Below are 24,848 nucleotides of genomic sequence, written 5' to 3' on the forward strand. Positions count from 1 at the left end.
CCTCCTACAGTTTTTGTGGATAAGCTTGTAGTGACTCCATAATATTTATTCTCTATTTAAATACTTGGTATGCTGTTGTTGACATGTTAACCTGAAATCTCAGCTTTTGTGCACAAAGGCAACCTTCACCTATTCTTCTCCATGAAACCTTTTGTGCTTCTCATTATGAGAGTGCTGAAATTTGCCATAAATCTAGAGGAATTGTATAGGGAAAGGGTCAAACAACACGATGATAGCAAAATGGATTCACTTAACTTTGGTTCTCAACAGGCAAACATGTGACACAAAGCACTTGGCAGCAGCATAATTAAGTTCTGGAGACACCTTTGCAGAAGCAATATAGTTAGATCCTTGACCCACCTAGGATCTTCTGCATGACAGAATTCTTTCACTAACCATGATATCTTCATAGTCAACAGAGGAACCTGGCTTGTTCCAGAACAGAATTACCTGTTTGGTTTGGCTGCAATTTCCCAGTATTTCAGGGAAAGAATTTTCCCATCCTTCTAACTTAAAATGTCTGGACTGGAGCTCAGGAGCTTCAGCTGGCATGGTGACTTTGACTCAAGGCCCAGCTGTAGGTCGTGCTCTAAACCCTTTGTTTTATAGGCCTCTGCAAGCCCACCCATCCTTACAAATTTAGTTTTCCAAGACTCTGGCTCGTCGGTATAGAGATGCTCAGTTTTGGATTACATAGTCAAGATGTAATGTGATGGAAGATCCTTCTTTTTTGTTTATAGTTTTGCATATAGAGACATCAGGAAGAAGTCTAGTCTCACATCTTCCTCCTGGGGAGTTAATAATCTAAATGGAGGGTGATTCATTAATTTATTATAGGGAGAAGCATTCTGCCTGGGGGGGCCTGCAGCAGGTTGAGCCCTCTTGAGACCATGGAGTAGGAAAGATCTGCCTCCACCAATTTTTCACTGAGCTCTGTCGCACACTACCACAAGCATCCGACTGAACCAAGAACACAGAAGCGAGCGTTTTATAGTACCACTTTTAAGTCTTGTTTTTGATCCTGATATCCACTGGAATAACAGCTCATGGCCCTACGGCAGTGCCAGCCAATATTGAGACCAACTGGTTTAGAGGAGCAAGGTAACAGCAGGAAGATTAGTCATTACAGTTCTCTTCAGGAGGAAGAGAATGAGTGACTGGTGTGGCTCCAATTATGTTCCTGCTGGAAGAAAGGAAGGAAAATCACCAGGGAGATCTAATTGGTATCTCATCTGAGTGACAGAAGTGATTGGAGAGGCCTCCCTTTGGCACAAGCGTCCCGGTGATTTGGGCTCTGCGTGTCAGGCAGAAGAGAGCCCTCACCGTCTCTGCTGGGGTAAAGTGAAGAGTGGTTTCCCCTGTTTTGTTGGACAATCCAACCCCATCTGAAGGAGCTGTGTAATTTATGACCTGCTTCCCTCTCCATAAGGGATTCTCCACATTCATCATCTCAATAGTACCACGAAGCAGATCATCATTGCCTGTTTTGAGGAGGGAAAGGTTGTTAGCATCCTCCGTCCCTGAGGTACTCACACCGGTGAGAAAAATGAGGCAGGCTGATTTACTTTGCCGTATGACAAACTTCTGCAAACCAGTGCTACCTTTTTTCCAATCCTCACTGCTGCCTCCTGACTCAAGTCCCCATCATCCTTAGCAAGGATGGGCTGACGGGAGTTGCAAGCCACCATATCTGGAAGGCACCAAGTAGAAATATCAAATAATTCCAAAGTGATCCTCTCCAAGCGTGATCTGCATTCTTAATTTTTTATATTCTTATGTATAACACATGGGCAGCTGGACCAGAGGAAGGGAAATTCAACTGAACTGGCAACCCTTAAACTTCCTGGTCAGGGTGAAACGCCATAGTTACTTTGAAGGTTACAAAGTAACCCGGGTTTGTTTATTGGCTTATTTGTGTTCTATTGTAAATTATTATTATTATTATTATTATTATTATTATTATTATTATTATTATTCAACACCATCATGCAAATAAAACAGCCAACGATTTAAAAAACAAACAAAGCAAAAAAGGGCATGAGAGCAAAACCAGAAATCAACAAAACTATCGGTGATATCCTTCTCTCCGCACTTCCCCTTTGCTAGAAATTGACTGTGATGGAGGATTACACACAGTTCCAAGTTTCCTGCCTTCCAAATGGGATCACAAAAGCAAACCAGTGGAACATCAAACATCTCACATTCTGGTCGTCTCCATGTAACCAGTGGGAAAACAACCAAAGATTGTAGAGTTCTGAAACTTCTGTTCAGGGTTCCAGCCAGCCTATGCCCTTTTCCAAGATACTTGATTCCCATTTCCCCTCCTCCTGGTTTTCCATTTGCTTTCCACTCCAACTAACCTTTGGTATTCTCTGGCTCCTAAGCACTAGAATTTTTGAGGATTCTTGTTTCTTGTTATATTTTTTTCCCTAAGGTTTCTGCAATTGTTGTGATTCCACCAAGCCTAGGGTGGCCTCCCTTTGCTCTTTTGGTGGCCCGTTTTGGTTATAGCCTTTTTGGCCCTCACTGACAGAAAGAGGAAATATTCGAATATACAGGGTTTTTTATTGGGCACAACTCAGTTTGACACCTCTGCTTTTGTTGTGTAAGCTTTACTGCACATTTACATTATCTAATGTATAGTTATATTATCTTTGCTCCTTCTACTAAGCCATAATTTCTTAACTATGGTCTGTTAAAGAAGTAACATCTTGCATGGTTCATCGTCTTGTGTGAATTAAGCTACTTGTGGCCCACTACCCTCATTGTTTTTTGCATTTGACAACTGCACTCACTGTGCAGACTTCTCCTGAGCTCTTCATGGGGTGGAGGATCTGCAGAACATCAGACAGAGTTGTGTTTTGAAGAGTAGAGGGACTGCTGGAATAGATTGCTGTCCTGCTTCCCAATATATTAAATGAACAATAAGGAATAAGCCCCAATTTGAGTCTGTAATTTGTGCTGAGTTGAGGTAGTGCTCAAGTTGGAGAAGAAATGGAGAAGGACCATGAGGGGGAATGAAGGAATCCATGACCTCCGGACGATAACAGGGAGGAAGAAATCAACTTGCAATGGAATGTGGTCAGGAAGGCAAAAATCACTGGAAGAGTGATTGCCTGCTTAAAAGAAATCTACACGTAGATTATCCCAAAATGGTTTAAAAGCATAAAATGCACACACATACACAGGTTGGAAGATGAATGGGGAGAGCATAAATAAATGAGAAAGGCAGAAATGTCAATAGCAGCAGGAATGCTATTTAAACCATTTTTTGAAAAGGAGGAATGTCAAACATTAGGAAGTTTAGACAGGCTTGAGTCAACTTTCTTCTCTCTCAAGGGCCCGCTCTGATTTGGTTTAACCTCTCTGGGTGCACTTCTGGGTTCATCAGGTCCAGGGCTGATGTGAAGCAGCACCCTCAGACAACAGGTTTAATTTAATGAGGCATCTTGTCATAACTTAAAGCCCCTGCCCCAATCTCTCAAAGACACATCAGTTTCTCAGAGTCACTAGTTCAGCAAGATGTATTGTTGAGGAGGCTTGGAAGTGTTGCTAGCAAAAGTAGCTATAGCTATATCCAGATATGCAGGATGTGCCAGGCATAGGGGTGAAGGCCAGATTTGTGATAGTTATAAGTCCAGCCCGTGCAAGAGTTTAATTCCACCTCCCCGTTGCAGCATCCGAAATCACAAAGTTTCTCCCAAGTCTTGGCCAGTCTAAGTCTTCCATCTGCCTGCCAGCCACACCAACCCAGACACATCCTTTGGAAGACTTTCCAAAATGTTCCTGTGAAATCACAAGGACTCATGCATGGCCAGAGAAAGTCAGCTTCACCTGCTGGATCAATGTTTCCCCCAGGGCCATTCTTCACTTATCACCTGCTAGATTTCAAACAATGCAGGAGGCTTGGAACAGGAATTCCCACATTTCTGGCAAGATTAAGAGTGGCATACCACCATGCCATTTGGGGAGCCGTGTCATGACTCGATTGATTTGCATTAGAAGAGTTGGATTGTGCTGTGTTCTTCCACAGTGTAAGAAATGTAGATATAGAAGGTAATAAAGGGAAAAGCACACATTTCTGTGAAGCTCTGGAGCCTAATTTTAGATATAGTAAATTCCTTCTTTCCAAAATTAAACAGGATTATTTCAGCATTCCAGGCCAGGTTAAGGCACATGGGTTGGAACAACTGCTTTGAAAGTTACTACTTCCCAGATTAATTTCTCCGTGTACTAGCAGCATTGACTTTAAAAAAAAAATCTGTGATTGTTAAACACTGGCTTAACATTATGGGGGTTGTAATCTAGCCCATCTCCCCCTCAGTGGGGTTGGGGAAAACTTGATGGGAGATAAGCAGATAGATATGAAGCCTCAGATCTGGGTGCATGGTTCAGAAAAAATAGAGGGTTTAACAGAACAGAATCCAAATGAGAAGATAGACCTCTAAATGAGCTGTATTTATACCATAGCAGAAGGCCGAGGCCTGGTTTAGTGCAGTCCGTGAATATAAGTGTTAGGACCTCTCTGCAGAAAGAGACAGTTAAAATCAATTAATTTCGGCAACTGCTGTGCCACTTCCATCAAAAATGAATGTAAGTAGCTTACAAGTCCTATAACATAACACTGTGAGCGCATTAGTAATACTTGATTACAAGTTCGAAATGAAAGAATTTTCAGTAAATAAAATAAATCCTCATGCCCCAGTGCCCATCACTCATCTCAGGCTGACCGGTTGATAATTTATTAACTATATTCATTTGTTCAGATTGGCTCCAGAAATCAGGACAAGAAAAATTAGGTTTAAGTTTCAAGGAAATAGAGAGGTGAATATGTGTAGCTCAGGGTTGAACTGTGGAGTCCTTGGGGTTCTCTGAGCTTGGTTCAGCCTTGGTTTGCAAGAAAAGAACCAAGCTCAGAGAACCCCAAGGACTCCACAAGGAAATAGATTTCAGGAAGACTTTTCTAATGGGAAGAGCCGTTTCATAATGGAAGAGGCTACCTTGGGAAGTGGTGGCCCATCCTTCACAGGAGATGTTTAAACAGTGTCTGGATGGCCATTTATTGGGAATGCTGTTGTAATTCAATTTGGTTGGATCCATACATTAAGAAGAAGTTGAGTAGATGACCTCTAAGGTCCCTTCCAGCCCTTATATTCTCTGATCTATGGACTTACAAAGAAGCTGATTTTGGTTGGACATCAAGAAAAATATCCTCGTTGTAAAAGCTATCCAATAACAGAAGAAACTCTTTGGCCGTGGTGGCTCCTCCTTCACTTGGAGGTAAATAGATAAATTCACTTGGATGGCTACCAGGTAGAAATGCTGTGGTTCTGGATTCCTGCACTGGGCAAAGAGTATGGAATATATGATCTCCAAAGTCTCTTTCACTCATCTGTACTGTGATTTTCTGAAACTACAAGGAAGTTGATATTGGTTGGAAACTAGGAAGAATTTTCAAACAGAAGAGTTTGCCTCAGGAGAGGTGGCCTTTCCTTTACTGGAAGTGTTAAACAGGCTGGACAGCCAGGGATGCTGTACAAATGGCTTCCTAGAGCGGTCAGGGGTGGGACCAGATGATCTTCAAGGTCCCCTTTATTCTATGGATTCTATGACAGATTGCCTCACCATGGTCCTGCCCACATCAGCTTGTGGTTACTCTCGACAGGCCTTAGTGGTAGCTCTTCTGTCCTGGAATGTTCTCCTCAATTTCCATGAGCCTCTCCTTTTACTGCTTTCGGTCCTCTCTTAAAGACCCAAGGCACCTCCACGGAAGCATTCTACATGTGGCTTTGCTCTCCCTTCTGCTTTCTTTCACCATGTAATCAAAGGTCTCCTTTTATATTGCTTTATTCTCTTGATTGCATTGTGCATCATAGCTGATTGCCCATTGCCGGGAACCAACTACAAATATTTGAAAGAAATACAAGAAGTCCTTTAGGAGCAGGACCATGGGGACAATTTGCAGGAGAAGTCAATTAAAAAAAACTCACTTGGCTTGAATTGATGGCCTCAATAAGGTCAAGGATCCCAACTGAGAAAGGGAAAGACGCAGCCTTTGAAAGTGGCCTGGCTTCACAAACAAGCTTGCTTTCAGCACACCCATAACGTTTTTTCAGCCTCGCGGGGCGCCGTTCGAAAAGCAGGCATGGTTTTGACGTAAGTCACAGATGACTGGAACGTTGGCATGGTAGGTTCCCCAAGACATCTTTTCCCCATCGGCTCTTCAAAAATATATGTATTTCTGGAGCGGGGGGGAATTGGGGAATTCCCATCCCACTTTTTCCCCCCCATATATTGTTTTAAGAAAATTGGATTCAGCTGTGGCAGCTGAGGGCATTTGTTGTTTTTCCATTGCAACGATGGCTAAGCATCAGCCCTGCAAAATGTGGAGCCAATAACAGCTTGAGCCATCTCGCTCAGCTTTACGCTGCCATCTTATTTTGCTTTTTCAAATGTGATGTCTCCCTCCTTCCCTCTCACACATATATTCACATACACACACACACACTCACACACAACCAAGCACTCTGGAATTTTTGAAACATGATCAAGATCCCAGCAAGTTCCCAAATGATGTTCGTGGAGCAGCTGCTGCGGCTGTTCGAAGTTGATTTAATGAGCGCAGACTTGGGGAGTGGGGGGAGATGGCAGCACTTTCCCCTGGCTATCAAACCATGCACCTGCATTTGATCCCAGGCCAGGCTACGATCAGGGCGACCTGGGTTTCTTTCTGCCTCCTCTCAGCCCTGATCTTCCCTGGTTGACTCTGCTGCCTTCAGCTTCTCCTAAGGGCCAAACAGGACATCTTGTGATTGCTCTTGAGGTGGCTTTTGTGAGAGGTGACAAGGTGTGGATCATGCTGCCTTTTACTGTGCTTGGTGATGCTCCTGGAAGTAAAGGAGGAGGCACGTAAAGCCAGGATGAACGTGAGCATCCTGAGAGATGCTGGGCAGTTGCCAAGATTCAAAAGAGGTCCTCTTGTCAATTCCAGGGCCCCTTTGGCCTCTGCATCGTCATCTTCATGGTTATTCCTCCTTTTCGGTTGCTCTTTCTAAGGAATCTACGGTGAGCTTTATTTTCATGACTTATTTTAATCCTCTCGACACATTCGCCCCTTTCCTGAGCGTGCAGGACACCCTGAAGTATCAATTTATCAAAGCAGCCAGGTTCCCTTCGCATGCTGGGCCCCACACATCTCATCCTCACTCTCACAAAGCTTTGCTTGTCCTGCCAGTGCTGAACCCTAATCCTGACCTGTTAAGCATGTTGTGTGAACACAGCCAGAGAGGGGGATTTTGAAGATAACTCACCCAACGGCACCTCATATCTTTTCTGGGCCTCCTGTTAGCTTCATTTCAACCCTTTGGCAGGGACACCCTTCCTTCCCAAGGTTGCAGGCCCAGCTGGCTGTTGACAACGACATAGGATTTGCTTGTTCTCGGTGGCCTCTGATTACCTGTTTTTTTGCGGGGGTGAATGTTGTCCCTTGCAGAACCCCCTTGAGATCCAGAGTCTAATCCAATCAGCCTGCTGATCTATGCCCCCTCGCCTGTTAAAATACAGAAAATGACCTTGCAAGTAATTACTCATTTGATGACTGTTAGCGAATGACACCAACAAAATCTGACACGCGGTATAAGGCATTAATAGATGCTTTCCTCTTCCTCGTCCCTTTCACCCCTCCCCCATGCGCTTCTTGCTCAGAAAAAAAAATTAATTAAGACTTCCTTGATTAGTCATTTAATCAGTCTTTAAACCAATACAGATGGAGTCAATTAATTTTTTTTTTTTTTTGAACAGTTGAATAGATACTTGATGCCACTATGAAATGATGCATTCCCTTTCTTTCGTTGGTTCTGCTTGAATCTCGGCCGTTGGACTGAAAGAAACGGAACAAGATTCACTTCTGCTCCAAACTGCTGAACTGGAGTCTTGGACTAGAGCGGCCAGATTCTGTTGCTACATCTGAAACAGGATCAGTTGATGTATTTACGTTAATGGCCTCCCCCTAATGGGCTTTTATCTTCAGAACAACCCCTGCTATTGCTGCTCTACGTTCCCTGCACTTATTGGCCAGCTCTTCCTTTCGGGAGGCTTTCACTGGTCCAGCTTGTCCAAGAAGGCAGTGCATATAAACAGGGCAAATAATCAACAAACTTTTTGAGAAAAAGTCAGTTTCAAGTGGTTATTCAGACCTACCTTTTTTCTGCAGTGCAAGGGAAAGGTTTATTGAAAGAAAACCCTGCCGTATAAGAATTTGGAGAAGCCTTGGAAAAAGAACATTCGGATAAACCCAAGTTATTTTGCAGCCTGAACTAGAGCAGTAAATAATTCCTCATTATATCAAGGTGCATCACACCAAAGTGAGCCAAGTTATTTGGACACGTGAGGCAGAAGAAAACCCCAAAAGAGCTTCCTCACCTTCCCGCCAGTCAAGATATAACCATAATATCTTCATTTCAACAATGACAAAGATAATACTTTCATTTTTTGCCCTTTCACGGCCACTGAAGCAGTTGCCTCATGGTAGGGCTGGGATGAAACACACACACAAACACAAACACGCACCGGTCGAACAGGGCTGAGCTTGGCAAAAGAAACCTTCCAGAAGGAAAGCACGATGCGTACTTCTCATCTTTCTTATTGGGATGAAGGAGAAAGGATTGAAAATGTCAAGGGAAAAAAATGCTGCTAAAAAAAGTGATCATAATGACTGTGGACAGTGCCAGTTGCCACAACGGAAGTGTACAAAAAAGTAGCCAGTCATTCTTTTCTCCATTTGTTCACCCATGAGCAACGCATGTTGTTTGCGGATACCCATCTGCCGTGTTCTTGTTTCTGAACAAAAAATACTTTTTAAAAAAGTTGGATTTTTTGGTTGCCCAATTGTTTGGGATCTACACACGCAGCATCCTTTCCTTTTCCTTTTTCAGTTTTTTTAGGAGGAGGAAGAAGAAAAAAATCAATCTTTAGTTACCTTCTCCCTTTCTACCCCCATCATTGCCGTTCACTGCCAGCTTTTCCAGCACTGACACCAGCAAATCCTTAATAGAAGTGGTTTTGAACCAAACTTGTTTCTTCTACATGTGAAACATTATATCACAACTACTTTATTATACTTAGGGTGATTTATTCTTTACCATTAAAAAAAATCTTCCAGTTGGTTTACATACTATAGGCATCCATATTTTATTGTATACTGTTCCTTTTTTTCCCTGGATTTTGCTAATTGGTTTCAGAGGATAACTGCTAATCCAAAGGGTCTTGTATTTAGGATTAGGGAGGTTAATCCAAGGCCATGCCTTTGATCTTTTCCAAATTTAAGCTTGAGATGTATTTTTAAATAATGTATGGGGGGGGTTGTCTTCTAAATATATGGTTTAGATCAGGTTGCAGATATCTAGCCTGCAGAAATTATTGGCTCCAAATCCCATCAGCTCCAAACATGGTTAATGGTCAGCCACCTTCTGAAGAACTACAGAAAATCTTGAGAGCTAACCTACTTAATGGTCAGCAACCACCTGGGGAGCTGCAGAAACAACTGGAGAGTCAACATGGTTAATGGTCAGCAGCCATTTGAAGAGATACAAGAACGTCTTCAGAACCATGGTCAGAGAATATATGAAGGGTCCCAGATTTCTAACCTCCTTGGTTCTGATCAAGGAGATACTTCTTTCTAGATCTGTTCTTCTCTTCAGAACAAGATAATCTGTCATCACTTTGTAGGGAAAAAACTGCTAACCTCACACCTTGTAAATCATTAGAACAATTAGCTTCCTCATGTGCCAGCTCCAAGCAGAGCCCCTAGGGGAAATCCTTGGTAACCATTCCCAAGACATGGAGTTCCCTGGACTCCAAAAGAGAATGGAAGTCCACTCTTCTTCAGAGCACGGTTCCTTAAACTTGGAACTAGTTTTCTTGACATCAAGATTCCCTGGGGAATGGCTTCAGACAAAGGAAGTGGCTAGCAACGCTTAACTCTTGCATCTGTTGCCCATGAAGATCTGCCTTGGTAGCAGAACAAGGATAGTTGTGACTTCAGCTGGGATGCAGTGACTCAACCCACTCTAAAAAGGCACCCGAAGGAGTGATTTCTGCCACTTCTCACTGGATCTGAGATCCTGTCGTGTCAATAATTTTTAAAATCTCTTCTTGGGAGTTTCATCTTCAGAATGAGGCTGAAGAGAGCTGAAAGAATAGATGATAATGATCTTTTTTTTAAAAAAAAAAATCCCTGCTTCTATATACTTTTCTTAAGGAAAAAAAGGTTGAAAAATGAGCCCTGTCTTGTCTAAGCAAGGAATAATAAATAAAAGCAGGTGTGAAAGGTTGGAATCGAAAACAGATGGGTATGACGGATATGATCCGACTTCCCCACAGCTTCAGTCTTTAATCCCTGTGGCTTAGTGCGAATGCTTCCCCCCTGACGCAATGCAGAAATAATAAATGGAGCAGAGCATGTGGAGTGGGGTTCTCTTAATGGTGGCTGCTTGAGGGGTAGGGATTATTTGGGGGGGGGAGATTGGACTCAGTTGACCAGCTGCTCAACTCCCCTCGTTCACATAGTCATTTTTCCACCATACCTCTGGCTTCAGTCTCCCAGTCCTTGGTGGCACACAAGGTGAGGAAATGAAGGAGCAAGGATCCTTCTCAGGAAATCAAGAGCATTGCGGGGGATTTCTCCTTTTGTTGTGGTTGGTGTTTCCTGATTGGAAATCGGTCCCAATGGATGGAAACCCTCCTCCTTGATGGGAAGCACCGGAGGGGTGCTGTGGTTAGAATATTGCACATAGCTGAGATCAATCCAGCTTTGAACTCTAGTTACCTGTGAAGACCAATGCTTAGGCTAATGTTCCTTGTTGGCTTAGAACATAATTAGAGTCCTGAGGGTGAAGGCCCATCTAGTCTAACATCTCAGGAGCTCACAAGAATGGATTGGAGGGCAACAGCCTTCTTCCTCTGCAACTTCCCAGCAATCATTGTGGCATTGGATTCAGGGGGTTGCAAACACCCATCAAAACTAGTAGCCACTGGATAGCCTGATCCTCCAGAAATACCCCCATCTGAATTTGCCCCATCCAATGGCAGCAAATATTCCCCATTAGCTCTGCACCATCTATCTTCCAAAGGTGTTGTGAGGCTGCTAGCTGGAAATTCTGGCAGCGCACCAGGGAAGGAGGATGGGTCTGGGGCATGCCTGCTACACAAAAAGCCAGCCTGGCGTGACTCCTTCCAGGTTAATATAGGATTTCAGTTTAACGCAAATAAATTCAGTGAGATTTACTTCTGGGCCACATAGAAATGCAGTGTCTGACAGTCGATCGGTTCCAGGTGCATGAATTTTTAGATGAGATATTTTTGCCAATCCAAAGGAAGTAGCAATTAAGGCCAGTCCTCTGTGCTCTTCCTTAAGGTGAACCCTTTTGAATTTAAGGGGTGGCTTCGCACAACATGTGGATTAGGCTAAAATAACGGTTAGTTTGTAGTTCAGTGGATTGCAGGAACCTAACCATGCATTTTGCATGTCAACTAAACTGGACTATGGTGTGAAGCATAATATATTTCGTATGGTTATATCTTGTGGTTCAATAACTTGGGTTTAAGGCTATGGGTGTTGGATGAACTCAACCAGGAAGTTTTACTCCTGAGTAAACTTGTATGACACCCGTGGCCTCTGCTAGCCTGACCATTTAACTGGGGGCTTTATAATGCCCCAAACCTTAGTATTTTTCTGTAAAATGCCTCTGGATTTGAATCTGGAATGGTTTCACTAAAAGGAAAAGTTGGCTTTGCATATAAAATAAGTACTGTACTTGGATAACTCTCTGAAAGGAAAGCAATTTAGTTTCTTTAAAAGTTCTTTTTAAGGGAGTTGAAGAATGAGTGGTATAGCGTAATGAAGCCCTGTATTAATCCTGCATGTAAGTATGATTCAGGCAGCTAATATTCCCATTGCTGTCATCTCCGCCCGGAAGGGACCACTCCTTTCTGAATGCTATCCAGGGTAATGGAAAGAATAAGCCTGCCTTGGAAGAAAAGTTAATCTCAGGAAAGGGAAAATGCAACATTACATCACGGGAGAGGCAGAATTTATCCTATAGGCCTAACTGATTCCTGGATTGCAGAATTTTGTTTTGTTTTATTTATGCAATTTCTATAGCCACCCATCTCAGTCCATGTGACTATGTAATAGGCTTCAAAAGTTACTGAATTATAATGCAGCAGAATGAGTTGGTGGGATTTACCAAGATCAAAACCATTTCCTGTAGTACTCATCCAGCTTCCTTTTTGTTTCTTGGTGTTTTTACATTCTGACCTATCCCATAAAAACTTATCAAGTAACTTCCAACAGATCCAACAGAACCCTGTATATTGTCTGATTTGAACACTCGCTGAGCGCTAAACAAGTTATCCAGTTAAAGTCCAGTTATAATTCAGCCTCTGTGTTCCCAAAGTTGGATACATTCAACAGCAACTAATAAATAGTGCAGTCTTGGGAAGTCCTATAGTTAAAAGAATGCTTGTTCCAAATATTAATATTTATTGGATATAAGACCTCTACTTCCATACATTATTTATTTATGTCATTTCCCTCTCACTTTCCATTGACAAATATCAAAACAATTGCCCATAGAGTTTTACTTTCTAATAAATAGGAAGGCTGATCCAAACAAGCCAACTAACAGTGAATAAATGGCTGAGCTAAAGGATACAATTGCTTACATTAATTTAAATAATTTACAGTAGAAACACTCCACCTTGGAGATCCAGCTAAATTCCCAGGGATGGATGCTCCACACATGGTCTGCTACCAGAGAGAAGGCCACTTTTGAATATGGGCCACCACTGTGATCTGGTCAGCAGGACATCATCTCCAGAACATGAACATTTGAGTAGGCCTACAGAGGAAGAAGAAATTTCCTGGTCCCAAACTGTTTCCAACCTTAATGACCTACAGTAGTATCTTGAAAAAAGCTCAGCATCGAGACTTTCCCAGATATCAGCATTTAAATTATGGTGGAATGGCAGTTGAATATATTGTGAGTGGCTCAGAAGGTAAGTGTGGACATTATTTTCCATGCACATCAGTACAGTTGTACAGCACATGGGGTGATGGCAACCTACCATACGTTGTTAAAACTTGGACAGAGGTCATCACTATCCTGTTTGAAATTCAGAGAAGAGAAGGTTCCAGTGGTCCATATTCTAAGGAAACACCCAAACTCCTGACCGAGATGACATTCTTCCTTCAAAATGGCCCAGGCAGAGCCATGCATTTTTTTTTTAAACCTCTTGACTTCAAGAGTGTTTGTATGGAGAGCTTGAAAACCATCTTCTGCGGCTTCATTTGGTTCTGTGCAGGTCTCAGAGAGGGACCTCAAAACCCACAGTGGCTGGAACAAAATGGCGGGTGACGAAGAGAGGTCATGGTGGAATTTAAATCCAAGAGAGGGAGGGTGGGGGACACGTGCTCCCGGGGAGAAAGAATTTGCCCAGGAGGAAGAGTTAAAAGTGGAAGGCAGATATTTTGTATGTTTTCATAAGGGAATTGGGGATTTACTCAGATGAGTTAAGGCAGTATTATTTGGAGATTTAGAAGCAGTTGCTGGACAAACATTGCGAAAGCAGTTAAATATCTAAAAGGGGCCCAATTAAGTTGTTTTGATATTAGACAATGCTCGTTCATGGCAGGTGGTTAAGTCCATCTTAAAAGTTAGACATTCTTTTGAACAGTCTAAATAAAGCTTTAGGGTTTCTAGACCAGCCATACAAATAACCATTTATGTTCGTCTGTGTCCTTGCTGTAACTCAGAAGGAAAGCTTTGCGCTTAAGCAAAGAAAGGTTTCCAGAGGTCAACATTTTCCAAATTTCTGAAAATAATTTTTTGAATTTCTTTTCTCTTTCCCCCTCTCTCAACCTACACCGACGTGAGATCATCCATTGAACCTGGGGAGTATTGAAAATAGAGGAAGAGGTTAACTTTCTTGGTAAACACGCCATCATAATTTTCGGCATCTCCGAAAATTCAAAAGCAAGCAAAACAATCAAGCTAGATACTAATAAAATGTCCCCGTTCCATTTATAAGAGTGTGTCTGCCAGTGCCTCCAGTAAGCACCACTGAAATCATTTGTTTATGTTCCCGAAGTGGAGAGACTTGGGACTTTTAATGAAATACGTCAGCAGTGTTGCAAAAAAAGGGGGGTTACTACTTAAACTCTTAGGAAAAGAAGCAGATGCTTTGCTTAATTCTTCTCCTCATTCTTTGGCTTTTCATAAATAACATTTGAAAGCCTCATTATCGTTTGATGCAAGTACCAGAATATGGGCCCTCAGTCACTGCTGGGGGGGGGAGTTCTAAAGCCACTACAATCTGAGATTCAGTTTTATCTCCTTTATAAATAGACAAGAAACAATGAGGCCAACAGTTACGACTCTTCTATTATCTCAGTGAGTGTGTCTGAACCAGTCTCGGTCTTTCAGTGAGTCTCTTTCACAGGATTGTGGTGAAGATTAAAAATAGAAAAACTCATATCGCTGTGAGATAGATAAATAGATGCAGTACCAAGCAACTTGGAGCGCCTTGGTTTTTAGCTAATGGAATTCAACCATCCTAAGGATTTCATCTTCTAATCCTTCCCTTTATACTCCACTAATTCACATTACTTTTGAACTCTCTTTTTGTTTTGTATTTATTATTTTTAGCCCCCCAAAGGTTCTGTTTAAAAAAAAAAAAAAAAGCAGTTTCGTATAACTTTATTTCTTCTAATGCTGGCAAGCTATGAAGCTTTGGTTATTCTTAGCGCTAAATTATTTATCTTTGTTCCTCTTCTAGGCATGATTTCTGATTCTTTTATTTGTCCCCTGGGAGACAACCAGAGCCTGTTCCTCACCTCCTGGTTACCCTCTCCACCTTTTTAAAAATCGGGCAAAGGGTTGTGCAAAGAAAAGCAGAATAAATATTCAGTATTTCCTCCCAACAAGCAAGCGAGCAAGCAAAACACACAGCTCCGTCATGGACATGGCTATTTAAAAAGAAGTCCCAATGGGGTCATCGCATTTACTGTCCAGTAAGCAAGACTGTCACCTTATAACCATTACCTGGAGATAATTTCCATTGACCTTAATGGGATTACTTCAAAGTAGACCTGTGGAGCTTTATATACCAGTATCTCCACATAGAGTGCACAGATTGTTAGAAGCAAATCCACACCAATGGGGTGCGCTCTCTGTGAGATCCAGCTTCCCTTCTTGCAGAGGTTACTGTTACATTGGAATGCCGTGTCTGGTTGATTCTGCTATTTTTATCAATTATTTGTTTTGTATTTACCCATTGGCCTTTTGTCTGCGGTGTCAGGGGTTCCTTTAATCAAAGGAGGGAGCTCTCATTAGCCGCAAGTCCAGACTGCTTTCCAGGATACCTCCTGGAGGTTGGATGATGTCATGGACTGGGCCCCACCCTTGAAGTCTATTCCTTCCCCTCAAGAATATGTCTGTGGAGAAAAGGACTAGATTTCTTCCTTGATTGCCAAACCATTATGATTCTCCCTTTCTCTGAATATGGAAAGACATGGAGGAATCCCACCCACCCAGGTGGAACACGGGGAAGAGGGCCAGGTGGAGAGGTTTCCTGGGCCAAATTAGCCTGCAGGATCGATGTTCCCTACATCTTCTGGAAATTGCTGTCTTATTTTATTCTAGACTGAGGGAGAAGTCAGGAAATCCCCATTTGAATCTAGCGTCATCCGTGAACTCATTCAGTCACCTCAAATGAGCTGCCATGAATTCAATCAGGTGCAATGCAGATTCATTTGGCAGAGAAATAAACGTCTTGAAATGCTTTGCGTTCTTGGAAGCCTAGGGTTATGTATGACAGTGGTCTTTCTGTACTGATTTTCCAAGCAGTAACACCTTAAAAGCAATGCAACTGATTGATCTTAGTCCCTCACTTAAAATATCCTTTCTTTGTCTCTTCTAGATCAGGAATGGCCATTGAAGGATGGAAATCCAGGGCGAATGAAACTCCTCTGAACGTCACACCACCTCCACCAGGTAAGATTTCCCAGGCTTTGCCTCGTCATCTTGGGCAGATCGTTTTTTGTACCTGCAGCTGTTGAGCACAAAGTTACGAAGATCTGAATGCTCCTTGGGCGAAAAACTTATTTTCCTCAACGCACAGACTCTCTAGGGGTTTTGTATCCCAACACCTCTGTTCGCTGTCTCAATAAGGTGTTAGATTTGTCTTTCTGAGTTAATTTTAAGACATCAGGTTGGGAATCGTGCTTCTTGAATTGTTGCTTCGTCGTTCTCTCTGAAACCAATTTTTCTCTTCTTGGATTTGAGGAAGGCTTTTGGTGCATTTGAACTTTGGCATTTGTACGGCAAACAGTCGACGGGGCGGGCCATGGAAAAGGGCTAAAGCTACAGGGAGGGGGAATAATCTGGAAATCCCAGCAACTTTATCCAGGTTTCTAAACCATTCTCCCAAGCAAAGGGGAATATGTCTCCTCTTGGATAGAGGATATGCTTTCTGATCCTCCCACAATCTTACTTGCCTTTACCTCCATGTACATCCTCAACAAGAATGATTCTAGTTACCCATTACTCTGCTTTCCACAGTCCTCAGTAATAGGATTAATACATATCTCCCCACCCCCTCCATACACAGCTTCCCTAAGAATCCCTTAAGGTGAATAAATGCAATAAAAAAGCAGCATCTGGAACGGTGGAGCCGGACAGAATAGACAGGTCAGAATTGGAATAATTCCTCTTGAAATCCGTACCCGCACAGGAGGTATCTGTGTGGAGCGCATTCACTGAGGCGGCATAGTTCAGTGGAAGAGTAGTGGCATGCGTGCATAGGGACCCAGGTTTAGTTTGGGTGTCTCCAGCTAAAAGTGACAGGAAAATCCACTGCCAAAGAGACAGAGTCAACGGAACCCATTTCTGCCCCGGTTGGTCATCTCTGCAAATGCAGAAAGTCCCAGAATTCTCCCAGCCCATATGGCCATTGATGAGAATTCTGGGAATTGAATTCCATGCATTAGGAGGAGGCTGCCAGCTTGGGTAAGGTCTGAGTAAACCATTTGGGGCTCAGAGGAGTGGGAGATTATGCTCTGCAGGGCTTCTTGTCTCTCCCTGGGCTTGTAGAGACAAATATACAACAAACACACACTCACCAGATTTGCCCACAGAGCATTCTTCTATTCTCTTTGGGGAGAGCTCCTACAGTGCTTCTCCAGATCAGAGCAAAGGAAGGCTTATTCTGTTTGAGAGATTTCTCTTTCCTGTTTAATGACATCTAATAATACCTTCTCCCATCACTCCATAAGTGACCTTTGATGGTTCCTGCATCTCTCAAAATGTCATTAGCAAAAGAGAGGCCATATTCCATCTACCCTTCAGATTCTTGGTGATAGCAAATTTCATAAATGGTTTTTCCCTTCAACTGCAGCCATTTTTCCCTTTATGTTGCCTTTATCATTATTAACTATCTACCAGAGGGGTTCATTGTAGGGGAGGGAAGAAGGAGGGAGAAAAGGACATTGGATGTGGAATCTGTAGACCATTTTAATGTCTTCCTTATTAGGGGCTTACAAGAGTTTTCTTGTACAGTAAAATGGTGTGAATCTGCCAATATGGGCTCTCTTGCAGTTTCGGGGGACAGCGTTACATGGAGCCGGGTAGCCCCTGGCATTCTCAGCAAAACAAGTGTTGTACAAAATGGAGTATGTGAGAGAAAGTCACATACAGACTGGCATGTATATTACAGAGAATTGCATTAAAATGGCATATTTGATGGTTGGGGCTAAGCAGGCCTCTGTGACGATATGTGGAGTGTGCGTTCCTCTTTTGAAATCCCATCTTCTTACATGTCTTTGCTTTGGCAAATGTTTAAAAAGTCATATTGTCCTCCCTCCCTCCCTCCCTCCCTCCCTCCCTCCCTCCCTCCCTCCCTCCCTCCCTCTTCCTTTCTTTCTTTCTTTCTTTCTTTCTTTCTTTCTTTCTTTCTTTCTTTCTTTCTTTCTTTCTTTCTTTCTTTCTTTCTTTCTTTCTTTCTTTCCTGGTTCCTATAGACTTGAAGCCCAGGCTGGGTATGGATAGCTGTGACTTGACATTCTTTCTCTCCCTGTTATTTAAATGTCATCCTGTTTTTGGAACAGATGGGTGGGGAAGTAAGGGAGAGGAAGGCTTACTGCAAAATGGGAGGTGAAACAGCTGATAAGAAAGACAGATAGACAGACAGACACAGTCAGATTGCACTATCTCTCTACTCCAGGGCTTGTTCCAAGAGTAGGGTTTGGCCATTGAGAGGGAAACAGAGAGAGCAAGAATGCTTGTTATCAAAAGACAAGGATCTTCCATGTTCAGATGAAGTATATATTCTCCTGAAGGTGCGAAGCAAAGAAACTAACAGATCTCCTGCCTCCATTGCTCGGCTTGGACCAATGGGGTTTTCAGCCCAGTTGGCCCACCCATGGGCTAACTCAGCTCCATCTTTGCCATAGATAGCTCAGCCCGTGGTCTCATTCTCCTTAGCAGAGGGAGCAGACCTGTTCTCCCTCTGGTCCACTTGGCCAGTAAAAATGTGTCTCCTCTAAACTTCTCTGTCTCTTTCTCTCCTCCGCCCTCCACCTGTTGCAGGAATCCATCTGCAGGGTTAATCTGGGGCTGTACAGGAGGGGGGCTCTGAGTCTTGTGTTGCATTGGCCCCCTCAATTCCTTAAACCGGCAAACGCCCGGGGACTCCCTAGTGTTAGTTCTGGAACCTTAGTCTCCAGAATTCCAACTGAGGCAGTATAAACAGTGGAGGGTGTTGGTTTTGCTCCCGGTTTGTGATTTTCTTCTGAAGCAACTGGAATGGCCAATGCTGGAAAGGAGATGCTGGGACTCCTTTGTGTTCTTTTTATATTTGTGTTATTCAGGGCACTCAGTGTTCAGGGTGTCCGTGAAAAAAGACTCCGGGGGCTACTGATTCCAATGTTCTTTTGATTTAATCAGATTCCTAGTTTCCAAAAACTTTAGCTATCCTTCAAAGAAGGAAAAAAAGGCACTCTTTTCAGATTTCTTTTTTTTGGGGGGGTCTGCATAAAAAGACCATGCTAACCACCCTCGGACACCATCATCAACCGGAGGAAATGGTTTCAAACTGTTAGCCGCTCTTTGCCCCCTCTCCCCCATTAACAGAAGCAAAATAAATGCACGCAGATGCAATACACACACACACACACACACACACACACACAGCCTGTTTTCACCGGGGGGGGGGGTTAGCTCCTTTTGCATCAATTGTGAATTGCTTTTTGCCTCCCCTTCTTTTTAGAGAATTGTGATAAGGAGGAGAATGTCTGTCTGAGTTGCCCATTTGTGATTTCTTAAACCTTTCCTGGAATGAGGCCTTCCTCCCCCCCGCCCCCCCCCCCCCGTCGCCATTGACTGTATCTTTGGACTTTGATTTAGGCTACGGATTATAGTAGATGATATTAGCATGGGCCCATAGAAGTTGGATCTGATGCTTTGTAAGCCCCCTTACAACTAAGAAGTCTATGATTCCTCCAGTCTGGCTATGGAGAAAGCTTATATTTTCTGGTGCTTAGCACAGAAAGCTGAGGGGTTACCGGAAAAAGGAAAACCCACATGGGTTGCCTCTTATCTCCTGAGTGGTTCCGAAAACAAGGCTGTTCATGGGACAAAGTATCTACTGAATATTGATTGATTCCATCAAGTTAGTGTCAACTCTTGTGACTGGATAGATAGATTTCTTCCGTGATGATCTACCCCTAACCTGGTCTTTCAGATCTGCCAATGGTGCACTCATCGCCGCTGTAATTGAGTCCCTCCACCTTGCTGCTGGTCGTCTCTTCTTCTCTTTCCTTCCACCTTCCCCGGCATTAGAGCCTTCTCTAGAGAGCTTGGTCTTCACATCATGTATCTGAAGTTGGATCATTTGAGCCTGGTCATTTGTGCCTCAAGTGAGAACTCTGGGTTGATTTGTTTGATGATCCATTTGTTGTTTTCTTGACTGTCCATGGTCTTCTCAGGAGTCTTCTCCAACACCAAAGTTCAGAAGTGTATCTACTGAATATACTGCACAGCAAATCCATCTGTACAGGTAACAATGTCATCAGTTCACAGTGGGTCTTCTGGTGCAGATATTTACCTTCCCAAAGCACAATGAGCTGAACTCTCCCCACATTCCTTGGAAATACAGACCTTCCTCTGAAAATCAGAGCACTTTGGCTGCAGCCAAAGCATGTTCCTCCCTATTAAGACTAATCTCTATTGAGCAACTTCATGTACACTTTCCTCTGTTCATTCTGGGCATTGTGTCAGGCTGGTGCTTCATTTGAAGCACAATGGCAATATGTTCCCAACTTTTCCTACAGTTGCAGAGGTGTCTCCTTGTGCAATTTAGCCCTAGACTAAATAAGAAAAATCTTCTTGAATATTTCCCCTTTGAATTCAGGGGCTGCTAACCCAGGTGTCCTGGCCCCAGTCCAGCTCCATAATAACACGCTCATCATGTTAATCCTCTGAAATATTGATTGCGTGTTCTATTTTTGACTGCCAGGTTGAGAACCTTCCATAATGTTGCGTTTTGCAGCAGAGGAGTCCTTGTTTCATCCAAGTTTCACCCTGTACTTAAACCTTTTGTCAAACACGTTGACAACCTTCAGCAGAACGGCCATTGATATCTCTGGAGTTCCTGGTTCCCTCTGTGCTGGTTGGCAGCTTTGAGACCTGCATGGCTTTGCTTGACAAAGCACCTGGCAGTTTTCATCCTAGCGTGACTTCCAACAGAATAGGCTGTGGGCTGCAGAGTGACTATGTTGTCATGCAAGCACCACAACACTAATGTGGCGAGGTATTATTATGCAATTCCTTAATATACAAGCACGTGGCTGAAACCGGTGTGGTTGAATGAAGCCAAGTAATTATTGGACTGCTATCAGGTCAAGCGACAGGTGTGAAATTGCACTTTAGTGCTGGGGGGGGAGGTATCTGAGTGTGTCCCAGCTGCCAGTCAAGCAGAGGCAGAGGCAGGTTGTATAGCCGAAGGAGGAAGAGCTCAGATTCCCCACATGCTGACCAAGACCAGAAAGACCAGGAAAGAGGAGGTAATCCAAAAGAGACATAAATTTGTAGAATTGTGAGCAGCATGGGGAGCAACACCATACTCTCATATTCTCCCTCAAGATCCCTCTCTGAGACTGGTTTGGTAGAACTGGATGGGTTCCTTTGGCCAGTTGAAAATGTTAGGGAGAAGCACCTTATTCGCTCTTCAAGACCAGGTTTCGATCAAGTCTCCTGCATCTGGATTGGTTCCAGGCCCCAGAAACAAAGTCGGGGAGAAATATCATGCTCCGAATGAAAACGAGTGTCCAAAACCGGGTTTGGTGGAACTGGATTGGTTTCTTGGACCAGGAGGCGAAGTTAGCAGAGAATTACCATGTTCCAAATAATAATCTTTCTCCAAGACCAGGTTTAAATTCAACTTGCTGGAACTGGATTGGTTTCCTCTGGCCAGATGCCAAAGTTAAGGATGTGTTGAGCTCAGTGGAAAAGCAACTCCTTTGCATGCAGGAGGTCTTGGGTTCACTCCCTAGCATTTCCATCTGAAACTATTAGGATGAGTCAGTAATGGGAGAAATCCCCTCTCTGTCTAAAACAGAGTGGAATAAAATGGACCAGTAATCCAAGTTTATAGAAGTGGCGTTATAGCATAGGAAAGAACATCTTTGGAAGAAAGTGTTGGGATTTGTTTCTTCATCAGGGGAACAAACAGCAACTCAGATGGTCAAATGCCCATCAGGATCGACACTGAGCAGGGCTGAACAGATAGCAGCAATTTGTTTGTAACATTTGCTTTAAAAAAGCCATGAACTCCAGTAAGCGCCTAGCCAGGAGTGAGGATGTTGAATGACCCCCACAAAGCGTTGTCTTGGTCAATGGTGGTGATGAATGCTTAAATGAAAAGAAATGGGCTGGCGTAAGGCCTTGGTTGACGTCCTCCAGACTTCTGTTCTCAAAGTGTGTGGGACTTCAATCCCATTCTGGCTGTGGATGATGAGAAGTGCTCCAAATCATCTGGAAGACATCAGATTGGGGAAGTCTGCCTTAGAAACAGTGATACACTGGAGGAGACCAGGTCTGTCTCTCCGCAACTCCAAACAGGAGCATTCTTGGTGCTGCACTTTCTTCCCCTCTAACAAACTGACAATATCTTGGAAAGCATAATGGGAAAAGGGCAGTCTTTTCCTTTTTCAAAAGGCTGCTTTTGAAGAAGACTCTTCATGTGCCATCAAGTTCTGGGGACCTGCTCCAAGGTCAGAGCCCCAGAAGGCCCAGCAACATTAACCATTTTGAGTTGCAACCTTCCCCAAAGTGGTAGGGTCTCCCCCCCCCACCCGGCTGTGAAATCCCAGATTTAGTGTGAGGTTGTGTATATGTTTCTGGTGCCAAAAGATGTATGGGTCACAAAGGGACACTAATGGGAGCAGAGCCATTTCTAGGGCAACCAAACATTTCTCCCCCTCCTGCCCTTTTTTGTTTTAAGTCGTCTTTTCTCTTTTGTATTCTAACAATCCCTGTCGCTTTGAACCTTGCCAGTTACGTTGGAACCCATAAAAGGGGCAAAAATATTTCTTTCCTGAAGACTCTGCTGTCAGGCCTCCCTATCTAAACCAGGATGTTTCCACTTTCCATCAACAGAGGGGGCTTCCTCAGCACCTAGACAATTCTCTTAAAATCCATACTCCTTGGGGTTTTTAAAAACCTAACTTCTTCATCGCAATTTATGCAGTATGCTTTCATTTTGCACAGTCCTTTTTATTCCCAATTTTCTTTACAATGCTGGGGGGAGAGAGAGAAACTGGATGCTCGTCCAGCTACACATTCCTCGAACTTCAAACGTGACCTGGTCACGTTGGGCCAGTTGTCCTCTCTCTGAGCCCAACCTGTTCCCCAGGATTGTTGCTGTTGCGAGAGAAATGAAAGACAGAGTGCGACGCCTGCCAAGTTGACTTTTGACACATATTTCAATATATATGAGTAAGAACCTGAGCCTCCTTTCTCCAGGACATGCTAAGTTATCTATGTCCAAATACTTCGAGTTGTCTGGGTGTGATTTTGCCTGCCCGTGGTGTGAGCGCTTCAAGGGGAATGAAATCCTTTGCAAACCCAGTTGGAGCAGAAAATCTTATTTTACTAGTCAAGGGGTATATAACCTTGCAGGCTGCATGCAGAGGGTGGCCTTTAGCCTGCCATTCAAAGCCAAAAGGCCGCCTTCACTCTGAAAAAAGTCGACAGCGAAGAAGCGCCTTGTTTTTTCCCCTTGCCTTTGGGTCGCCTTGCCTTTTGAATGTTGCCAGCATCCCATTTTGTGGCAGGGCAGAGAGGCGGAATTGATTTCTGTCTCCCAGAGCACGCAGGAGAGCTAGCTTCGTGGAGACTGTTTGGAAACCAAGCGTCGGATTTGCCTTGTTGATGCAAAATATCTACTTGGCCATTACATTTGAAAATGAGTAGGCGGTTAAGCATGAGAGGCTGCGCTTTGAGCCCCCTGCCCTTGGCACATTTCTTCAATTAAAATACATGGATTTTCTATAATCAATTAGCAGGGCAGAGGAGTTTAGATTTTAACTCAGTTGGGGAAACACATTCCAGCCACCGGCCCTGGAAAGACATATGATCCGTGCTGCTTATGTAGGCCTTGCGGAGTCAGTCCACCATGTCAAAACCCTGGGAATTGTCCTCCAGGGCCCTATTCTGTAGCATGCTTAGGGTAACAGTTAATCCAGACCCGTCTGCTAATTCCCAGCTTTCCTTTATATCTTTCAGGAGAGTATGTAATTATGGTTCGTGAAGTGACATCACCTCCATTTCTAGGCCAACTTCTCCCACCTGTTTTCAAGCTTTTGAGAGTTCTGCCAAAGAAAGACATAGTTATTGGTTCCAGTAAAGAAATTCAGAAAGATCTTGGCAGTTAAAGGGGGAGGAAATCGATGGACCGCAACCAGGCTCCCACCTGAATTTAAGGGGAGATATATGCCCTTCACTGACATGGGAATCATTCATGCAACTTCACCTCTCAGTAATTTCTCTCTTTCTCTTAAAAAGGATCTACAGCATGGGAAACAAAATAGCAAAGAAACAAAATACAGCCACCTGCTTTATCTTTTCTTCTAGCCAATATTAATTTAGATGAACTGTAGATATTTAATCTTGCGTCGCGTTTGCAAGCGAGCGAGTTGGGGCAACAGTTTGGCCAGATGTCCAGAGATTGTCGAAGTCGATGAATCAGCTGGTCATCTAATCGCTGAAAACGCACATCACAAATTAAATGTATATCTGCTGGGCTTGTTTCGTTGATAGTCCATTTGTGACTGGATCATTTGGCTTGTTATAAAAAAGGAGCTCATCTTCATCCAGTACATTAAGAAAGAAAATAAAATACATTTAACAATCACCCACCGCAAGATGGCAAGCAGAAAAACAGCCAACAGTCTTGAAAAGTGCCTCCTGAAGCTAAGTTAATTATTTGCAAATAAAGCCCAAGTGGAACAGGCCAGCAACAGAGCAAAGCTGGAATGGTGGAGGAGGAAGGGTGGGCAGATCTGTTGGAAACATACTTCTGTCTGGCAGCAGTTGCTGTTGAAGATGCAGTGTGCTCCACCATGTGGGTTGAACAGCTTAAGGCGCAGGAGTGGCAAAGATAAGCTGTTTGAGAAAGCACTGGGAGGATAGATTTCTCCCAAGCTATTCCTCCCTAGATAGGTTGGACTTCTTTTCCTAGAATCCCTTAGCATTGCTGACTAGGGGGATTCTGGGAAAAGAAGTTGAATCTCC

The 24,848-nt window shown here is 43.4% G+C and overlaps 1 protein-coding gene across 7 annotated transcripts in view; it reads left to right on the plus strand.

The window, feature by feature from the left end:
- MORN1 (MORN repeat containing 1) overlaps window positions 1-24,848 on the plus strand; it is a 169,672-nt gene that overhangs the window by 42,864 nt on the left and 101,960 nt on the right. For 5 of the 7 annotated variants that reach the window (XR_015795470.1, XR_015795469.1, XR_015795471.1 and 2 more), the window contains exon 13: window positions 15,979-16,052. Coding sequence is in view for 4 of the 7 variants with exons in the window: in XM_088136711.1 (XP_087992837.1) it covers window positions 15,979-16,052 (74 nt within the window). In the remaining 3 variants the exon portion in view is untranslated. Of the gene's footprint in view, window positions 1-7,800; window positions 9,614-15,978; window positions 16,053-23,840; window positions 24,536-24,848 lie in introns of those variants that run through there. The other 2 variants (XM_025177754.2, XM_088136712.1) reach the window with 2 other exon arrangements.

The sequence above is a fragment of the Python bivittatus genome, unplaced genomic scaffold (assembly GCF_059951505.1).
Source record: "Python bivittatus isolate LINGU-HERP-01145 unplaced genomic scaffold, Pbiv_v1 ctg000090_np1212, whole genome shotgun sequence".
In the NCBI taxonomy this organism is placed as follows: Eukaryota; Metazoa; Chordata; class Lepidosauria; order Squamata; family Pythonidae; genus Python; species Python bivittatus.